Source organism: Wallemia ichthyophaga (genome assembly GCF_000400465.1).
Source record: "Wallemia ichthyophaga EXF-994 unplaced genomic scaffold scaffold22, whole genome shotgun sequence".
Taxonomy (NCBI): Eukaryota; Fungi; Basidiomycota; class Wallemiomycetes; order Wallemiales; family Wallemiaceae; genus Wallemia; species Wallemia ichthyophaga.
In genome coordinates, this window is record NW_008806295.1 from 127,045 (window position 1) to 147,256 (window position 20,212).

General features: G+C 44.3%; 10 protein-coding genes across 10 annotated transcripts; 5 read left to right on the top strand and 5 right to left on the bottom strand.

Annotated features, from left to right (window-relative positions):
* Positions 1–72: 72 nt before the first annotated feature.
* J056_002588 (uncharacterized protein) lies at positions 73–2,174 on the bottom strand (the record flags this gene model as incomplete). Its single annotated transcript, XM_009271853.1, has 3 exons — positions 73–585; positions 632–834; positions 1,055–2,174. 3 exons carry the CDS (start codon positions 2,172–2,174, stop codon positions 73–75), a joined length of 1,836 nt encoding a protein of 611 aa, XP_009270128.1.
* Positions 2,175–2,866: 692 nt separating this feature from the next.
* On the top strand, positions 2,867–4,814 carry J056_002589 (putative guanosine-diphosphatase; the record flags this gene model as incomplete). The annotated part of the gene is made up of 3 exons (XM_009271854.1): positions 2,867–2,905; positions 2,961–3,150; positions 3,199–4,814. The coding sequence occupies 3 exons, from the start codon at positions 2,867–2,869 to the stop codon at positions 4,812–4,814; spliced, it is 1,845 nt and encodes a 614-aa protein (XP_009270129.1).
* Positions 4,815–5,002: 188 nt separating this feature from the next.
* J056_002590 (uncharacterized protein) lies at positions 5,003–6,148 on the top strand (the record flags this gene model as incomplete). The annotated part of the gene is made up of 2 exons (XM_009271855.1): positions 5,003–5,064; positions 5,122–6,148. The coding sequence occupies 2 exons, from the start codon at positions 5,003–5,005 to the stop codon at positions 6,146–6,148; spliced, it is 1,089 nt and encodes a 362-aa protein (XP_009270130.1).
* Positions 6,149–6,180: 32 nt separating this feature from the next.
* On the top strand, positions 6,181–8,380 carry J056_002591 (Vacuolar protein sorting-associated protein 33A; the record flags this gene model as incomplete). Its single annotated transcript, XM_009271856.1, has 9 exons — positions 6,181–6,240; positions 6,290–6,370; positions 6,415–6,834; positions 6,888–7,092; positions 7,138–7,343; positions 7,391–7,556; positions 7,606–7,772; positions 7,821–8,259; positions 8,307–8,380. 9 exons carry the CDS (start codon positions 6,181–6,183, stop codon positions 8,378–8,380), a joined length of 1,818 nt encoding a protein of 605 aa, XP_009270131.1.
* A 157-nt stretch (positions 8,381–8,537) lies between these two features.
* Positions 8,538–11,646, bottom strand: J056_002592 (Nuclear elongation and deformation protein 1; the record flags this gene model as incomplete). The annotated part of the gene is made up of 3 exons (XM_009271857.1): positions 8,538–9,597; positions 9,652–11,399; positions 11,449–11,646. The coding sequence occupies 3 exons, from the start codon at positions 11,644–11,646 to the stop codon at positions 8,538–8,540; spliced, it is 3,006 nt and encodes a 1,001-aa protein (XP_009270132.1).
* A 523-nt stretch (positions 11,647–12,169) lies between these two features.
* J056_002593 (uncharacterized protein) lies at positions 12,170–13,803 on the bottom strand (the record flags this gene model as incomplete). Its single annotated transcript, XM_009271858.1, has 10 exons — positions 12,170–12,189; positions 12,240–12,610; positions 12,664–12,704; positions 12,837–13,160; positions 13,214–13,285; positions 13,333–13,397; positions 13,442–13,478; positions 13,526–13,579; positions 13,631–13,718; positions 13,769–13,803. 10 exons carry the CDS (start codon positions 13,801–13,803, stop codon positions 12,170–12,172), a joined length of 1,107 nt encoding a protein of 368 aa, XP_009270133.1.
* Positions 13,804–14,145: 342 nt separating this feature from the next.
* On the top strand, positions 14,146–16,267 carry J056_002594 (Phenol 2-monooxygenase; the record flags this gene model as incomplete). The annotated part of the gene is made up of 3 exons (XM_009271859.1): positions 14,146–14,196; positions 14,242–14,425; positions 14,472–16,267. 3 exons carry the CDS (start codon positions 14,146–14,148, stop codon positions 16,265–16,267), a joined length of 2,031 nt encoding a protein of 676 aa, XP_009270134.1.
* A 195-nt stretch (positions 16,268–16,462) lies between these two features.
* J056_002595 (uncharacterized protein) lies at positions 16,463–17,272 on the bottom strand (the record flags this gene model as incomplete). The annotated part of the gene is made up of 1 exon (XM_009271860.1): positions 16,463–17,272. The coding sequence occupies one exon, from the start codon at positions 17,270–17,272 to the stop codon at positions 16,463–16,465; it is 810 nt and encodes a 269-aa protein (XP_009270135.1).
* Positions 17,273–18,059: 787 nt separating this feature from the next.
* J056_002596 (putative geranylgeranyl transferase type-2 subunit beta) lies at positions 18,060–19,207 on the bottom strand (the record flags this gene model as incomplete). Its single annotated transcript, XM_009271861.1, has 4 exons — positions 18,060–18,169; positions 18,216–18,390; positions 18,439–18,572; positions 18,622–19,207. The coding sequence occupies 4 exons, from the start codon at positions 19,205–19,207 to the stop codon at positions 18,060–18,062; spliced, it is 1,005 nt and encodes a 334-aa protein (XP_009270136.1).
* A 230-nt stretch (positions 19,208–19,437) lies between these two features.
* J056_002597 (tRNA (guanine-N(7)-)-methyltransferase) lies at positions 19,438–20,052 on the top strand (the record flags this gene model as incomplete). Its single annotated transcript, XM_009271862.1, has 1 exon — positions 19,438–20,052. One exon carries the CDS (start codon positions 19,438–19,440, stop codon positions 20,050–20,052), a length of 615 nt encoding a protein of 204 aa, XP_009270137.1.
* Between the last annotated feature and the right edge of the window lie 160 nt (positions 20,053–20,212).

The following is a 20,212-nucleotide window of genomic DNA, read 5'->3' on the forward strand; positions in this document are numbered from 1 at the left end:
TGTATAAATACAACATTTGTAATAATAATTAACCTGTAGCTGAATAAATATGTAAACACAGCATTAAACAAATTACTCACGTCTCTTGGGATTTGATCGCGTTGATGATGTTCTTCCTCGGGTGGCTTTAGGCCGAGCGCTACCTGTGGATGTTGCTTTTGCTTTCTTTGGAGCATCTGCGGCTGCTTTAGCAGTTTTAGAACGTGAAGAGCGTGTATTGGTGTCATCCTCATCGACATCCTCGCCTTCATTCGCCAGCTGGACATGTTCATGCTCGTCGACCTCCTCGACATGGTCCTGCTTGTTAAATCGACCAATTGCGCTTCTCCTACGCGTACTAGATGGCCTCTTCTCTGATTTTGTAGCTATCTTCTGCTCACTATCTGATTCCTGCTCAGCATCCATTTCAGCCTCACTGAGACTAGATTCAGCCTCGTCTTCTGGAGTCGGTATCGGTGAGCCTAACGGAGAAGCGTCTTCTCTGGGTGATTTAAAAGCTCTACGCTGCCATAATTCAATAAATTCTGCATCGTGTGGTAATTCAAACGGCTCCACGGTTGATAAGAAGTCATCCTCTGCCAAATCCTGCAAGTGAAATGAGCGGGAGCTGATGACGATACGCAAATCCCACCTGATTGTCCAGCTCCTCTAAATTGTAAAGACTAGCCAATTTTGACCATATCTCATTCACGCCCACATCCTCTTGCAGTTCAATTGACATGCTGTGCTGCATTGCGAGCACCTGGAAGTGCTTGTGTACTCCAACTGGCCTCGCCTGCGCTATCGCTCTGTATAGCGCTATTTCGAAGTCCATTGAGGTATTATGGCTGGTGACTGGTGGCGGTTTGGAGATAACCATTAAATTTCTAGTTACTTTGGTATAATATGAATATTTACAAGAATTTACATAAATATCTTATTCTCTCCACGCGAGTGTATACCTCAATGGACATGCATTCGAAATTGAAACAAACCAAATTTCACTAAACTCTCCATTGCCCGTAAAGAATTCCACGGATAATTGAGTATGGCGCGTCAGGTGTGTACAACCCACAGCGTACAAACTCATCAAGGAAGAGTCTCCCAGTCACCCCAACGAAAATGGCTGTATAGAGATATCCGAGCAACCTTCTTTTCATCGTTGGAGTCTTCAAAGATATCGTATTCCCGAGTATCATAAACTCCACCACAATACCGACTGCCTGTACCAAGAAAAAGCAAAATTGTCCGAGGCCGAGTCCCGCGAGCACATACGCACCCATTGCATGACTTAGCCCTGTCAAACTGAAGGCAACAAGCATCTTTACGGGCATTTTTGCATACTTTGGGAACAAACTACCAATACTATCCCCGTAAAATTTTATTGACCGCCTGAACAAACCATGCCAACCAATCCCCCAAAGTCTCTGTATTGAGTAGGCCTCAGCCATGTTAAAAAACCTAGGCCAATCACTAGGATTGTTGAGTCCGATAACAACGCAGACTACCGATGTCAAGCTGTAAGCAAGATTGACGCAAGAAAAGGAACTGATGCCAATAAAGATCAAGTGAAAGACTTGCATGAGATATCGCTGTGAAGATATTGGCCTCAGTGTGAGCAAATCATAGGGTGGCGTATGCACGTATGTCTCAAACATGTCTAAAATGAGAATTTGTGTCATGACATTTGGCAGACGATCTGTGACGAACTGCCACCTAGTTTTGCGCCCCTCTTTTTCTATTTCCTGCTTATCAATACTCCTCGCCCATTTCCAGTGTATACCGCGTGGGTTAGCTATAAGTTCCGCTACAAATTTGAACCTTTCCCACAGACCCACTGGAGGTGGTTTCTCGTTGCCTTGGCTGTCCAACTTTACCAGAATCTTCTCAGAATCCACGCTAAGAAAACTTGTTGTCTGGATAATAGCGAAGATCTGCAAATTGCCAACAAAGTATGCAGTGAATGCATCTGGCTGGCGGAGGTATACTAGCGGGTATATTATGCTGGCAACAGACACGGGTATCCCAATCCATCGGCGCAGGTGGAGCGGGAGGAACAGAATACTTGCAACAGTCACAATGTAAGGCAGCTGCGTAAACCACGAAGGCGCAACTGGCTTCGAAGGATCTATTTCTGGCAATTGGGGAATTTTATGTCTCGTTAACCCTTCAGTAGAGTAAAAGTTCACGGTCATAGCTTAGAATGCAGTCATGTGATCCATGCATATTTAGGTGACTCAAATTATTCCTTGCACACAAGTTCGGTATGTTGATGAATGCGGATCTCAATCATGATCTTAATCAAAGTTGTTTTACCCACCCCGCAATCAGATCGCTCAAGTCACCCTGAAAATTTAAGAAAGTGTGGAGATAAGCACAGGGATGTTTTAAAGCGAAAATTAATACAAATAACCCCTATTTAAAATTCTCTTTAGCTCTTTGAGCATTTCAAGAGCTTTCTAAATACTTAAACCTCGTCTGTCCAGCTAATCCTGGTTTTTCCGTAAAACACCTTCAGATTTCGGAATTTTTCAAGTCGCGGAATAAAGATACTCGTTTGATATCCAGGTAGCACTTTAGAAGGCGTGGTCAATGAGATATATTTTATCCTGCTATCCCGCCAACCAGATCCGACTAAACGCGACTGGTTTGGCTAGGTACTCGGCAGATTGAAAACACGAAAACTGGCGCTAGAACAACAATAAGAGTATTATTGGGATGCTGAAAATCTAGATGACATATGAAGCAATTTTGATAAGTGAATTTCAACCAAAGTTCATCAAGCTGATAAGCCGCAGTACTCTCAGATCTGGACCACCACCATACAAAACAATTGTTTGAGCTGCGATAAACGCTGTCTCTACTCAAGGCTCATTAAATTCTAGTCATGTACTCTTCCGCTTCGTCTTCGAGAAGGCCTTCTTCGGTGTGTAAAATGCGGCGATTAAGCTGAGAAGTGCGAGTTAACACGCGCTTTCCAGGAATTCAAACTCCTCGATGCTGAGAATGGCCAAAACGACAGTCCTGCGACCACAAACCGCAGATTCGGTCCATCTTCTGCGTGGAAAAAGTGGGCTCTCGGTGCATCAGTAGCCCTGTTCGTAGTGGTTTTACTCTCTAGGGAAAATCCAGGCATTACTGTGACCAATTCTACTAGTCCTCTTTCTCTCAGTGCGTTTAAATGTTATCCCCCACAATCCCACTGACTTCATTCCGAAGGCGATCAAACCAATAATGATCAACTTAAAATCGAAAAGCCTAACTTCGATCTTCCAAATGCTGGTGTCCAGGATCCTCTTATCGATGTCACCAAAGACCAGTCCATCAAGCACGACGGCCCTTTCGCCGAAGCCGAGGCTAAGCTACCCGATCATCTCGACTACATGTCTGCCGATCAGACCTTCCCCGATTATAACGAGGAAGCGTCTTCAGATTCTGACTTTCCTACGAGCTTCGAGCAAGACAGTGACCCTTCCTCTTCAGTCGCATGTGATTCACCACATACAGACGCAGTAGCCAAAGGCAGGCCAATCGTTCAGTACGTCGTCATGATCGATGCTGGCTCTACGGGCTCCAGAGTTCACGCATACAAGTTCAACAACTGCCACAGCACTCCTCAACTGGAGTACGAGACTTTCAAGACGACGGAGAAGGGTCAAGGTTTGTCTAGCTTTGCTGGGAATCCTCTCGGTGCCGCCAAGTCTCTTGAACCTCTGCTTAACGAGGCTGTCAGGGTCATTCCAGACGAGTTGCACTCTCTTACTCCCGTCGCTGTGAAGGCTACTGCGGGCTTGAGAATCTTAGACACCAAATACGGCTCTAATGCCAGCAAGGAGATTCTGGACGCTGTTCGTAACCACCTTGTCACCAATTATCCATTCAGCGTCAGTGACAGACCGGGGGATGTCTCAGTTATGGATGGCAGTGATGAGGGTGTGTACGCTTGGATTACAGTTAACTATCTACTCGGGAGAATTGGTGCAGATGTCGACAATAGTGATACTCCAACTGTCGCTGTTATGGATCTCGGTGGTGCTTCTACTCAAATTGTCTTCGAGCCAATGTCTAAACAATCCAATGCGACTCCTTTAGCAGATGGTGACCACAGATATACTCTGACTTACGGTGGCAAAGAACACATACTCTACCAACACTCATATTTGGGTTACGGATTAATGCAAGCACGGAGATCAGTACACAACCTCGTCGCTTATCTCTACGAATTTGGTAATGTTTTAGTGCCATCCTGGGACAAATGGGACGAGAATGTCAAAGTACCTAACCCATGTATATCACGAGGTAGCTCTAAGGTGGTGACATTAGACCCACCAGGCAAAGCACCAGTGAACGTAACGATGGTTGGTTCATCGAATGGCTGGGATGCATGCAACAGAGTAGTAGAGTTGGTAATGGCGAAGGATGCAGTGTGTGAGGTACAGCCATGCTCTTTCAACGGTGTCTATCAGCCATCATTGATGGAAAATTTCGATGGGCCTTTACTCGCAATGTCATACTTCTATGATAGATTGTCACCACTTGGTATAAACAGCAAGTCTGCTTCATTTGCTAGAGGAGATATACAAAAAATGGCATCACATTCATGCAAAGGACAGCAGAATTGGGAGACGTATTGGAGCGGTAATACTGAGGCACTGGCAGTCCTTCACGACAAACCTGACATGTGCTTGGATTTGACATTCATGAATGGATTGCTAGGATTAGGGTACGAACTAGGACCACAAAGACAGATCGGTACAGGTAAGAAAATTGATGGTGTTGAGCTGGGATGGACATTGGGTGCATCGATCGCAGTTCTCGACGCTTCTTCGCTTTAGTTGTTTTACTTCTTTTCCTTTTTCTTTTTTTTTTCAATTCCTACTAGAGGACAATTGATTGCCATATACAAATCACAAATGACAGTTTTTACAGTTTTCACGTTTCTATTCAACTATCTTGTACTTTCTATTCATCTAACGTCATCAGTTGATATGCAATTGAGCGTGATCGTCCTGCTGGTAACAATATGCTCGGCAGTACAGAGCTTGGGTTTGACAATGCAGCGCAAATCACATATAGACAGTTCTAGTTGGTGGGTTGGTGGGTATATGCACTGACACATGTAACGCAGCAACGCAGTCGCAGCCAATGGCTTATCGGATTCACGCTTTATCTAGTTTTCAATGTTTTAGGAACTATCATACAGCTAGCCAGCTTGCCTTTGATAGTGCTTGCGCCGTTGGGAGCGATATCATTACTCCCGAATGTTGTCTTCGCGCGAGTGCTGCTTAAGGACAAGAGGAGAGAACTGCTTCAAGGGATAGTGTTGATAGTTATCGGAGCAACTCTGATTGCGTATCATTCAGATGTCACACCCGAGCAACACCTCAGCTACGATAGACTTATGGAGCTGTTTAACAGGAGTGTGAATCAGGCGTATCTCGCAATCCAATCTCTGGCAACACTTGCAGCATTAGGAGTTGCCCACATTTGGGATAGGAGTCGTACGCAGTCGGCAGCTGAAGCAACACCGCTGATTGGTGAAGATAGAAAAGCTCGATACAATGGACCGGCTGTTTTATTTGCATCGTGTAGTGGCGTACTCAGTGGAATGTGTTTACTACTGGCTAAAGGTGGTATTGACGGGATAATTGAAAATTCCGAGTGGAGGGTTTTGCTACACTGGCAGATTGGGCTGCTGCTTGCGGTATTAGCAATAGCAGCAGTGGTTCAACTCTATTACCTCAACCTAGCACTCAAATGCAGCGATCCATCGCTGATTTCTCCGCTGGCATTCTGCTTCTACAACGTCTCATCAATTTTGAATGGATTGGTGTTCTTTGATCAGTACTCGCATACTTCCACAACTGATCTTATGACTATATCAGCAGGTACAGTCACTCTACTCGTCGGAGTTTGGATTGTTAGTGGCAATGGAGACAACATGGATCAAGCGGGGAACTTGAGGAACTCAGGGCATTCGGAGTATTCGGAACATTTAGCGCATACAGAGCACCCTATTGAAACCAATATGCAACACTCCCCACCAATTTCCCCAATTCAGGGTTTTAGTATTGGGATCAGTGCCAATTCGCCTGGATTTGCTTTTAAAGAACAAACACGGCAAATCAGCTTAATTAAAAGTATTACGAACATGTTTAAAGCTAAATAGTTTTGTATTCTCATCCTTCAAATCACTCCGCGATGTCATTCGATAGCCGCAGGAAAGCATTACTGCGAAATCTGACTGAAGTACTTGATAAAGTGGGTAATCGATAAAGCTCAAATTTCATCCATCTTAAACGCCTTCAAGATCACCGGAACCAAGACGCTCATCCTCCATCCCGATCTGGCTGGACCGCTAGGATTAATAGCCCAAGTTTCAACACTTAAGGTGGGGAATTAGCACTTTATCGATGTAATTAAACATCTACACAGCATCACGGCGTCGATAAGCTTTTCTGGCTCGAGAAAGGCGTACTGAGGTCATCGACTACCAACCTCGTTTACTTTAGCAGACCAAGCGTCGCAGCGAATAGTTTAATTATACAGCAGATTCTACAATCTTCAGATGAATACCATGAGTACTTCATCATTTCCATTCCATCATCCACAAAACTCCTCCAACGCCAATTGAGCGACGCAGGCCTGCTCGATACAGTCACGCTGCTAGAATTTCAATCTGGCTTTATCCCTATAGAGGATGATCTATTGTCTTTGGAATACGAGAATAGCTATGTCGATTACTTCCTCAACGGCGATTCTAGCTTATTATACGACTCTAGTACAGCTATTTTAACCTTAGAAAAAGAGTTTGGCGCGTTTCCCATCGCTGTGGGCAAAGGTAAAGCAGCAGAGGTGCGTTTTTGGCTTATACAAGTCTACACTTTCCACACGCTCACGCCGCCAAGGAACTCATTCCACTGATAAAGAGGCGAAGAATGGAAGAACATCTTTTGCACTCTGATAACAAGAGGGAAGTAGAGAATCTCAATCACGCGTCTAGCACGTTCGACGCTCTCGTCGTTGTCGACAGATCAACAGATTTGATTACACCAATGTGCATTCAACTCACCTATTTAGGGCTGATCGACGAGTATATTGGAGTTAAAAACGGTTAGATGGCTTTGCTGCTCTTAAACCACACTTACATCATCCCAGCACATGTAGAAGTAGATGCGTCTTTGATAGAGGGCACCCAGCCCAACAACACACCTTCCACGTCCGCACTCAGTGCAAAGAAGAAGAAGAAACATCTTTTATCGACATTTACTGATCCCGTTTACGAGGAGCTACGCGACATCAATTTCTCGCAAATAGGCGTATACCTTAACAAGATTGCTAAAACTATTGATCAGAGGTATAAAGTGGGTAGAGTATTTGTGATGGGGTAATGTACTAACAAATACATTAGGACAGACACACCGCCAATACCGTCAAAGAAATTAAGGATTTCGTTGGCAGGCTTGGTGGTTTGCAGTCAGAGCACCAGAGTCTGCAGTTACATACTGCCCTATCTGAGCTGTTGCTTGAGTTTACCAAGAGCGATACTTTCGGCGCAGTACTTGAAGTGCAACAGAGTATGCATCGTTTATAGTGTACACCCTAATGCTAACGACAGCCATATAGATCTATTAGCCGGGTACGAATTTCAATCGCAGATTTCAGCCATCGAGGGACTGATATATGAAGAGGCTCCAATACACAACGTACTCCGCCTGATAGTCTTAGGTCACATTTGTGACGGCAACATCAAGAGCAAGACTATGGAACAACTCAAAGGGGAAATTTTGCAAGTAAGTATTTGCTGCATATTAATTCTAAATCTCAATTAAAATTTCCAGACATACGGATACCAATACCTAACCCTACTTATTACCCTAGAAGAGCATATCCTCGCACACAACCACTCTTTCTCGCAGATACGCAAATATTTCGCACTCTTTGTCGAGGATGTCAATGAGGCCAAACCGAACGATATTAGTTACGCTTACTCGGGTTACGCACCATTGTCGCTAAGGATAGTGCAGTGTGCAGCTCAAAAGTCAGCTGTAAAGAGCCCCCTACCTGACTCCACAATTCAATCCAAGGCTAACAACATTGATTCTTTTGGTGGATTCACTGATTCACTCAAGTTTGTCAAAGGTGGTATCGTACAAGACAGATTCGATGGTTTACCCAAAGAGGACAATGGTGGTATGAAAAAAACCCTAGTCTTTTTCGTCGGTGGTGTCACATTCGCTGAAATTGCGGCATTAAGATTGATGTCTAGTCAAATTAAAGGTTTGTATGGTGCTCATAAGACCTAATGAAACTAAACACTCAAATAGACCGCGATTTTGTCGTCGCTACAACTGATATCCTGAACTCCAAAACACTCCTCACACAACTTTCAAACAGCTAGAAAATATGTATGCTATGTGATGTTTATATGCCTTGAAATTTAAAACTTTATAAATAGTTGAAAAGAGGTGGTTGAAAAAATTATCCTTTATGTAACTTATTGTGCTTACGTTGATTGAAATTGAGTGAAACTTATACATAATGTTCGTCAGCTCGTATCAGAGGAAAGGTACTTGATTCATTTCCCTTGTTGCTAAAATATCCTCATCAAAGTCATCTTCCATCTCCTCTCCGATTGACGTAGTCGATCTCTCGCCCATGCTGTTTGACTTGTTGACAATACCTGAGTTATTAAAAGTAAGATCATCCACGTCATTGGTATCATATTCATGCTCCTCCTCGTCGTCGTCTTCGTCTTGGTCGTCATCACTATCTTCATCCTCCTCCTCCTCCTCCTCAGATAAAACAAAATCAGATACTGGGGAAGTAGCTCTACTAAATCTGGCGTCAGGTGACGATGCTCTACTCTTTCTACTCTTCTTTTCTGGGTCGTCTTGAGCGGTGCTTATTGGACTAGTAGCAGTACTCCCTCTTCTACTCAAACTCGATGCTAGAGAGCTAGGCCAGAACATCCCCAACTTCGAAGTAGTACTCTGATCACTGCGTGTGCTGAGTGCTGGGCTAGGTGGTGACAAATCAGGTAGCTCCACATCAGGTATGGCCGGCTTCCAGTAGTTGAAATCTGTGAAAGCAGGCTCAAATGCGTTGTTGATAGACGGGAACATTTGGTCTACCAAATCTGTCATATGAATGTAGGAGGATTTATATCCTGCCAATTCCAGTAACTCCATCTTCACTTCACCGAAACTATCGATAGTGAATATCCTAGATGACGGGACATTCACTGATCTGTATGACATGGCATCTGTAATACGGTTACCGAAACCAGCATAAAAAGGATTCTTCTTATCAAATACTCTCTGTATATCCCGCAACGCTGCCATTTTGAACACTTCAGGTTTACGCATAATCACTTCGCGGTGGAGTGACGCCATCAATCTATCTGGTGACATGATAACTGGACCGTCAGGTAGCTGATGATCTTTTTGTCGGATCCCTTTCAAATATTCCCGCGTTGTGTCAGCTTGGCCTATTGCTCGTGATGTTAAGTAGAGTATTTGGTAGCCGTTTTGAGCTATGTCGGTGTAGAGTTTCGCGACGCCGATATGCGTCCAGTCACGACCTATCATAGTGAACACATGTCCCAAAGTATCAGATCTGTTTCGCGTTAATATTAAAAAAACAAAGGATTGACGAGGTTCTCTTACGCACTTTGTTATTGTACCGTCGATATCAGATATTACAACCTGGTCCGTAGAATTCCAGTAGAATATTCTAGCAGTAGCCATAGCGACACCAGAATAGCTACTGTTGACGGAGAAGGTGATGTTGTTTACACCTTTCTTCAAATTAAGTGACTTGAGTTGATTAGAAGTGAGACGTAATGTTTTAGCGTAGTGTTTCTTATCCTTTTCCGGTGCAGCTTGTTGATTTCGTGGTTTTTGTTCCTCATTTTCATTCTTTTGCGCTTGAGATGCAGCCGTTGCAGCAAGATCAGGATCAGACTTTGCCTTTGACCACCACCTCGACCAGCCACTTTCACTCATTCGTGGTTGATGCATAGGTTTCTTACTAACATCTACATCAGTGTCGTCTTTATGACCGGCGAAAATAGGTTCAATTAAAGATCTTCTGTAGATAGCCAACGATGCAATGACAGGTGCTGAGGAGAACCAATCGAGGTAGCTATTGTTGTACCTACATACCAATCCCTTGCTATCGACGATATTCACATCACTGATAAACTTCTCGAAAGAGATTTTGTTCTTCTCGAACTGCTCACTGTCGATTTCGTCCTGTTTGTGATTGAAAACTGCTATTTCGAACACATGCTTGACATTCTCCATCTCGAGTACAAACTGATGTTGATTTTCACCGCATTTCAATGTTGGTCTTGGTTTGGATGCACTGGTGCTAGCGTTGTCCTCAGATTTAGTCGGTATGTGGTTAAAACCAAGGGATGTTTTCTCAACAGCAGGTGTAGCTTGTGTTGAACGTGTTGGGAAACCACCCCATTCCCATGTGTATTCTTCTTCAGGAGGTTGATTGGAGTTTGTTTTGGATAATGACAAACCATGTAGACTATTCTTGAGCTGCTCAACATCAAAATTATCTTGATTAGGTGCAACGTAATTGTCACTGCCATTATTTATAATATCCTGGTCGTCGACGCCATCTATATCATCAATATCTTTGTGTGCCTTGTGCCTCTGCTTAGTTGGAGCAAGAGAAAAGTTCTTCCCATGTGCAGACGTCAGTAAATCATAACCAAAAGTCGCCAAAGCGAGATCCTCAGGTGTACGACTACCCGATCTCTCTTGCTCGACGTCGCGATGCAAAGCCTCTCTAACCGTATCCGCTTCAGGTTCAAATTCACCACTACGATTGTCTATATCGTCATAAGAGTCCTCGTTGGACTGCTTGTATCCTTCTGAATCAAGTACGACGTCATTTGCATATACAACGGAAGGACCTTTAGCTTCGTATTGAGGAAGGTACTTATCGGAAGGCTCTTCGTCCCTTTCGAAAGTGTTGACGTCTAATTTCGAAGGTTGCGACCGCTTGAGCTTACTTCCGGGGAAATTGCCGACTTGTGCAGCGCCGCCAACGAGAGCGGTACCGACTTTAGAGACGGCGGAGGCGGCGTCATGAATAACACCGGAGCCTTGGTTGTCGTCTTTGTTGTTATCGTCAAGTTGAGATTCGTTGGGGTTAAGGGTGAGTGGCTCGGGTTCTTCAGGGGAGTCTAAGTCGTGGATGAGGTTTTGATCTATAGCCTGAGGTAAGGGGCTGACAGGTACGCTGTTTTCATTCTGATCAATCGGAGAAATGATTGGGGATGTCTGTAAGTCCTCTGGGACATCAATATCCGTTTCAAAGACGAAGAAAGCTTCACCAGCATCACCAACTTTCATAGAATACTCTATAGGTGTTTCTGAGTCATTCAGGTGCAGCGTAACCTGGAAAAAACTCAATAAACGCAATTCACTGATACGAAATCCAACCAACCTTCTTCTCAGCTGCTCTGAGTACACTGAGTTTACCGAATCTAACGTGAAAAGGAGTACACGCTAGCTCAATTCCATCTGGTTCCTCTGGATTATCCCTTTGTACAACGATAACGTCAATTGCACCAGTCAGCGTCGAGGGATTTATATCTTTGTAATAATTCAAAGCTGATGTTAGAGCTCTGGCGACGAAAGCCATAACTTGTGCGTTTTTGGGTATATTACAATGACGGTTGCTGTTGAAAGGTGCTTATCGCACGGGAAATTAACCGACAAGATTCATTTAAGAACGTGCAAATATATTTTGTATTATTTCCTTTGATGGCGTTTCAATACATTTTCAAATTCTCTAATTTCCCGCGTACCCGGTTTGACAGTTGATTCACCGGATATCCTGTCAAACCATGTCTCATACGTCATTTGGCAACTTGAACGACAGTATACGCAGTTCAGGCAGTGTTGACAGCATCCACACGCTATAAATATTTTATGCACGTCTTACCTAATTCGTATCTCTTTGCGCTGTCGTGTATTAATCAAAAATATTTTAGCTGTACAATGGAACCTTAAGTTGCTATAGAAATAAAAAACGTGGACAAGTAATTCTTTTTCTTCAATGTAATACTATTTTTGGCAGAGCATTGAACTGCTGTATTACGTGAAAATTTGCTGCGAATATTAAACGAGTTGATGTAATTACGCTTTTACTTATAAAGCGACGCTTAAGAAACGTGATGTTCAGCTGTTTGTCCTGTTAATAAACCCTCATACGACATCATCTACCCAACTCACTTTGATGTTGAACTTGAATCTTGACAGGATCGAATGGGTTAGATCCATTTCCGCCATTAGCTGGCTGCTCTGATCTATACAGCGACTCCTCGTCATCCTTGTCTTCTGTGTTGTACGAGTTCTGTCCATGATCGTTGAGTTGCTCTTCATTGACATCTGCAAGTGTCCCGACAAAGTCTGTTGAGAACTCATTCATTTTGTAAGATCCGAATGTCGTTGTTTGAGGCTGTGCTGCATTTCCGCGACGGTTAGTTCCACCAATGGTAACAACTGGACCTGGTCCGCGCGAATTGGATCTGTCCTTTGATGATGTCGATCCTGCACCAGTGGTATCGTCAAGAGCGCGTAATGAAAGAACCAATCTGCAACCCCTGTTGATTGTGTCAGTGTGCCGTTGTGTCTCGGCTGGGTGAGAGACACTCACATAATCGCTGTAAGGGCAATTGCTAGGGTTGAGTTGGCTGCCTTGATATTGTCTGGTGTGACCAAGTAGCTGTGAAATAATCAGTCTTAGCCCTTGCAAGCTCGATCCTTTTCCAACTTACAACTGTACGTGCCTTAGTTTCAAATGTCTTTTGGAAATTAAAGACGACTCACAATCATGTTTATCAGGTTAATTCCGAAAATAATAGAGAAATAGAGCAATCCGTCTCTCAAGAATACCTTTGCGATCTTGGACCTCGAATGGGCACGATTGAGCGCGAGTTTAGCAATCGTCATCAGAACGACAATTGCGTCAAAGATAAGTGGAACAATCCAATAGGCGGTTGTGAGCGGGTGTGTACCAGTTGAAATGCAACCCATCTCCAGCGTACCAAATCCTTGAGGGAATTGAACAGGTTCATAGAGGGCAGCCGCAGCGGCCATGATGGCTGCTTCGACTAATAAACAGAATAATAGCGGAATTAGAACGTATAATTTCTGTGATCGATGATAAGCTTTGTTCCTGCGGACGTTACTCATTGCGCACGAACCTTTCCCCAAAGTGCCCAAACACGGATAAGAAGAATGGCTTCAGTTGAAATGACAGTAATGAGCGCAATACCCTAAACATCGTGTTAGAGGCTTTTTGTGCTGCGGGATTTGGACCGACGGGTTCAATTTTAGCATAGGTTTCACACTGTGAATCAGATAGATACTGGTAGTGGAAACCGAAAGCTGTTTCTTGTCAATGCCGCTGTGTTGGTATATCTTTAACCCACTAATCAAAGTAACTGAGATGACTGCAGAGTATCGGGTCTTTTTGAATCAATTAGTTAGTTAATGCAGTTAATAAAACCACATACAATGAAATAAAGCACTTTGACAATAGACCAAGGTGCCTTCCATATTCTGCGGTACTAACCGAATATCAGCGAACGTTCTGGGACAATGCTATATAGTTGAGTCACCTCTAAATGGATGGTGGTGAGAATATCCCACAGAAGCACGGCCATAGCGGCCGCGTCGTACGCTCTGAGAGCGTTCATTTGAAAACGCCTGGCGAATCAAGTTAGATAGCGTCTTCTTTTCTTAAAAACGCAACGAACGCAAGATCGAGCGCTGGAGGCACAGTATCAGCCATCAGTTTACTTTTTCGGTGGTGAACGTCTTGAATGAACCTTGACTGGTATTTGGTTGTCAAAAGGATAGGGTACTAAATTTGGTGACAAGATCGCGGAGCTACGGCTGCGTGATTCAGAGGACGCTTTGGCCGCGACTGCAGTTAGTAGCTCATACGTCCTTTTCCAGCTTAAAACAACGCCCTTCCCGGCATCACATTCATTCGTTCATTTGACAGTTTCTGTTATCACATTCCTTTTGGAGGAAAATTTTCGGCCAATTCGAACGTACCTAGAAAATATAAAAGCGTAAACTTCTCTTTCAGGATAACCATATCATATACAATAACCAAGTTGTGAACAAGATGGCGTCAGATCCGCAAATCAAAAACTCAAACGTAGACGTACTAATCATCGTGGGTATCCGTGCATGATTGAGGGGTCCTTCTAACATATCTTAGGGAGCTGGTCCTGCTGGTGTCATTGCCGCTGACTGGCTCGCGAGATTCACCAAATACGGTGTTAAGACAAGGGTGGTGGACAAGCGCTCGCACAAAGTCTTCACCGGACAAGCAGACGGACTCAACCCGCGCTCTATTGAAATGTTCCAGTCTTTCAACATTGCAAACAAGATCGTCAGTGAAGGTGGGTTATGCATGCATAGTATGACAGCTCGGCTAAGACGTCTCAGCGAACCCGATGAATGAGGTTTGTTTCTGGGCCCCAAATGAGAGCCATGGTGGTATTGAGCGTGGTAGACGTATTCCAGATACCATCCCTGGTATATCAAGATACGTCCAGTCTGTCCTCCACCAAGGTAGAATCGAGAGACACATCCTCGACGACATGAACGAAAAGAGCAATGGTACAATGAAGATCGAGCGTGGTGTGCTTCCCGAGACGTTGGAAGTCAATGAAGAACTCTGCCAAGACGACAACGCGTACCCAGTCAAAGTCGGTATTCGCCAACTCTCAGAAGAGGAATCACGTCCAAAGCTAGGCTCAAAGAACGGTGAAGTAGAATCTGGTCTCTACAAGTCAAACCTCGTCAAGGATGAAGACGATGACGTCGAATTCAAACCAGATGTTCCGGTCGGCGACAGAGAAATTATCAACGCAAAGTATGTTATTGGTGCAGATGGTGCGCACTCGTGGGTGCGTCGTCAATTAGGATTCAAGATGCAAGGTGAAGGATCTGATTTCGTTTGGGGTGTTGTCGATGGTGTTCCAATCACAAACTTCCCTGATATCCGCTGCCGTGCTGCTATCCACTCAAACGCTGGTAGCATGATGATCATTCCACGCGAAGGTAGCCTCGTTCGTCTGTACATTCAGCTCAACTTGCAAGTGGACGAGGGTGGACATGTCGACCGTAGCTTGATCACACCAAAGATGCTGATGGACCAAGCTAAGGCTGTGTTCCATCCATACTCGATCGAGATTCCTGATATCATGTGGTACACCGGTTACCAAGTCGGACAACGTCTCACCTCGGAGTATGCAAAGAATGACCGTGTTTTCATCGCCGGTGACGCTTGCCACACGCACTCTCCTAAGGCCGGTCAGGGTATGAATGCATCCATGGCTGACACATACAACCTGTGTTGGAAAATTGGTCATGTCTTAGCTGGACACGCTCCACGCTCCATTCTCAAAACATACGAGAGCGAGAGACGTCCATTCGCGGAGCACTTGATTATGAACGATGCCCAACTCGCCAAGCTCTTTTCAGGAAAGCCATTGTCATCAGCTGAGCTTAATGAACTTGGTGTCGACATGAAGGACTTTGAAAACATTCTCGAGAGAGGAATTTCATTCTTTTTGGGTACTTCTATTGAGTACTTCAACTCCACTGCCACCGCCAACGGAAGAGACGGTAGACTTTCATCGAAGCAGGAGCTGGCGAAGAATATACCAGTCGGACAACGTTTCCCCTCTCACCAAGTCGTCTCGCAGTTCGACGGCAGACACTACCACTTAGTCGACACCATGTTTGCTGATGGACAGTTTACTATTGTGTTATTCGCAGGCAATATGGACAAACAAGTAAACCGTCAACGTTTGCAAACCATTGCTCAACGTCTCGACAGCGATGATGGCGTAGTGAGCAAGTATACACCTAAGGACAGACAAAGAGATGGCGTGATTGACGTCAAGACAGTCCACTGTGGAGGCAGAACGAACATTGAAGTGCATGAGTTCCCACAACCAACTATTTACCCACCAGGCACATACAACAAGCTCTACGTCGACGACGTTTCCTACCACGCAGGTCACGGAGAGGCTTACAAGAACTACGACATCAGCAAGGAAGATGGTGCTGTTGTTGTTGTGCGTCCAGACCACTTTGTCGGATTAGTTACCTCGCTCGACGGTGCTGGTATGGATGATGTCGACAAATACTTTAGCGGATTGCTCAAGACTGTTCCGGCAGAGCAACGCAACTCGGCAAAGGATATCAAGGTTATTCCACAACCTAAAGTTTAAAGATGGAATTCAAGGATTCATAGATTAGCTTATTTTCAGGCTTGGATTTACAGTGATTAAACAATCACTTTACTCTCTTTCATTCAAAAATTTTCATATCAATTATTTGTAATATAACATACCTTTTAGAAGATATCAACACACATAAGTGGTAGTTTTTATAAAAGAATAATTATGATGGTACACTGGTAGAAATTAATGGAGTACATCTCTTGCGTATTTGGCCTGCCAATAGCCGAAAGCAGTTGCTAATCTCAGTAAAACGGGAAGAGGGATGATTAGAATGATGGAGAGGGGAACAATAGTAGCTGAGACTATGAGTAGTAAGAGAGCGATAGGGGGTCTGAAGCAGAGGAAATATAAGACAGATCTGTAGCTGTATGAGTCTTGAAACATAGCCAAGCTGTTGGTATAAAAGGAAGATTCGTATTCGACGTGACCAAACGGTCTAACGCGGCGAATACGCTGGAATATTGGTCTTTTTCGGAGTAGCTGCGTAGTGGATGGATAAAAGTGATTCTGGATGACAAGTTCAAAACGAGCCATTGCGCGTGCACCGACGAGAACGACCCAGCCAAAACCCAAACCGATTGGGAGTGTGATGAGAAGGCTGGCAGTGATGACGCTCCCGACGAAGCAGAAAATCCACGCAAATAAAGCGAGCGGGAAGGAAATGAGAGAAAGATGTAGGAGGGCTTTCCACTGATAGGGATTTAAAGTACCAGACCAGTACCTCTTCCAAGTGGATCGATCGTCGTCCACGTCTGCGTCTAGAAGATGAGCGTTCTCGTCATAATCGTCGTAAGGATCGTAGTCGCGGTATAAATCCTCGGAAGCCCTTGGAGTGACTGATGTGGAGGCTTCTGCGGTGGTTTCCCTGGAGGCGTCTCTAGGGCCATCTGTGCCCCCATCGTATGGTGGTGGAGGCGTATCTAAAATACAAAAAGTTCTGTCATCGCCTGCGTTTAGATAGAGCAATTTGTTTTGGCTTTGAGGCTGAGCCATTGATTGAGCGACTTCAACCCCGTTTCGAATCCGGCATCGCACAGTTTCATGTGAAAAAATGTCCAGAAATTAAAGGATTTACGTTGTCATTGTCAATAATCACTTGCGAAAAGCCCACAATTTAAGCACACAAGTCAAGTAGTAGTCAAATCAGATTTATGTTAAAGCAATGGCTCTGTCAAATCTTCTGCTGCTTCTGATGTCTTCTTTAACAAATTATATTTTACTAAGAAAAGGCCTTATCGACGATGAAACGTTTAGACTGGTGTTATTTGTGAGAATGGGTGCAAGTGGCTGTATAAAATTCTCACCTGGATTTGGCACTACGAATTGCGTTTCAAGAGTCCTCAGCAGTTTCCTCGTTTTCAACTTGTCAATCTTCTGATCTAACACATTCGTTTGTTCTTAAACCCAAGCTTAATTCTTCGAAACTCTAAGATGAGTTCCGGGGCAGGTGATAAGTAAAATCGACCGAGGAAACAAGAAAGAAGTTGTACATCTTTTATAGCGGGAGGAAATAACGAAGCCTAAAAATTTTGATCGGAAGTGGAAAATAAGTATAAATGTAGGTTGTAAATAATACACAGATTTACACTGGTCTACGCCCCTGTTCGATTCCTGGGAAGAAAAGGGGCTACCGGTGACAAACGAGCCCCATGACGACGACATGCGCAGCCGTAAAAGTACTTGTTTGATATCATGGACTTGTGCGGGAGAACCTCTTTTTTGTCCAACATCACTAAAACAGTTAAATGGCAGGAGAAAGATTAATAAATTCATTAAGAATTCACAACAGAGTGTAGGATTTCTTCAGGCCTAAGCGCTCAATCGTCTTTACCGGCATACAGTATACTGGATCAACGCGTTCGATTTCGGGGTATCCGAGCATTGAAAGGCCTGGGGAGGAGTGAGCGGGTGTAAACAGTAAACATACCACACCAACCTGCTACACCGAATAGGGTATGGAACACGTCAGACACATCACCGGGTCTATCTGCTATACCACCGCAATCTGGATCCTGTGCGCTGAGTATGAATGAAATTAGCTTGTCTTTGTTTATCCAGTGAAGTCTGTGAAGGATACTGAGAGCAGAGAGCACCCACCACGAGTAGCAAACCTGTTTTTATCGTTAGATAAGAGTGAAAGGGAATTTCAAACGTCTCACATCTTCCTGCTTCTGTGGACGGCCATTGAGGCCACCATTCTGGACTTGTCTTTCCGACAGCCACCAGCTGAGGTTGTCTGTGTGTATGATATCAAGTCTGTCTATAATGGCTAGTGCGGCGACAGCGGTAAATACTGTGTGTGCTGTGTGTTAAGCTGGTTCACATAGAAACATCCCTCTCACCTTGGCCAGAGTGAGTTTCAGCGCCAATGTTGTTACCGAAACCGCCATCGAAGTTTATGCATTGAGTGAACCAACTAACTATCTTTTGTTTAATTGAAGTGCCCGATTCTACTTGATCTAGTCTGTCTAGTGCGCCCAACAAACTCAAAGTGCTGATAGCGCAGTATGTAAATCTAGTATCAGATTCACCCCACTCGTCTCCGGTGAAAAAGCCTTGATTGGATGGTCTTAACTGGAGTATGTAATCGACGACCTTGCTAGTGTCTATTTTAGCCTCCTCAACGGCATCCAAGGTAATTAAGATCTGTATCCCAGATAAAGTGGACAGTATATGTGTATCGTGGTTGGGATGGCTGCTAAAGCCGCCATTGCTTGAATTCCAGCAATTTCCAACGTATTCAATCACCGCGCTTCTATCCAACGCGTCTATTCTACCAAGTAAAGATAATGATGTTATAGCCCAGTAAATTCCATTCAAACGGAGGTGCTCTGTCAGGTGATACGATAGTGTATTCTCCGCTCTCCCCAGGTTCACGATATACTCCACGTGTTTATCTGCATTTAATTTCGCTGTACTCTCACTCATCCACGCTGATGTCAGAATTTAACAAGTCTTGTGATATTTCCAACAATTCCTCAAAATCCTCGAATAAATCTTCCCTTAACATACACGGCCTTCCTAAGAAGAAGTTCTATAGGCAAAGAGCTCATGCGAATCCTTTCAGCGATCATCACCTACAAGTCCCTCTCCACCCTTTGCACAAAGACTGGTCCACTCATTTCCCTGCTTTTTCTGATTCAAATGCACGCGTTGAAATGGCAGACGTTGGCTGTGGCTTTGGTGGTCTTATCATTTCACTCGCTCCAAAATTCCCCAACTCTCTCATCCTAGGTATGGAAATACGCCCACAAGTTACGCAGTATGTGTCCGATAGAATAGTTGGCTTGCGCAATTTGGCCAAGACGGGCCAGATTGATGTCCCCGATAAGCTCCCCGATCAGCAGCAAGGTAGAGGCGCATACGAGAATGCCTCCGTAATAAGGGCAAATGCGATGAAATTTCTTCCAAACTTTTTCCAAAAAGCTCAACTCAAAAAGATATTCTTTCTCTTCCCTGATCCTCACTTCAAAGCGCGCAAGCATAAGGCGAGAATTATAACGCAAACGCTGCTTTCCGAGTATGCCTACGTGTTAGCACCGAATGCCACGCTTTTCCAGATCACTGATGTACCCGACCTCTTCAGCTGGATGCAAATGCACCTGGAAAAACACCCTCTGTTTGAGCAAATTCCCGATGAGGAGCTCACCACAGAGGACCAAACCGCGCTCAGCTGCGTCAAGAGTGAGACTGAAGAAGGCAAGAAGGTCACGCGTAACGGCGGTGGCAGACAATGGGCGACTTGGCGTCGAATCCCTGATCCACCTCTCTAAACTTGTACCCTAGATTAGCGCCTTTAAATAGTGTCTTAGATTAGTAAATTAGATGATTCATTGATTATAGTTGTATGGCTTGGTACTTATATTCTGCTTCGCAACTGAATTTGCCCTAATGACGCCATTTGCATTCCTATCGTCTTAGCACGGAGGACCG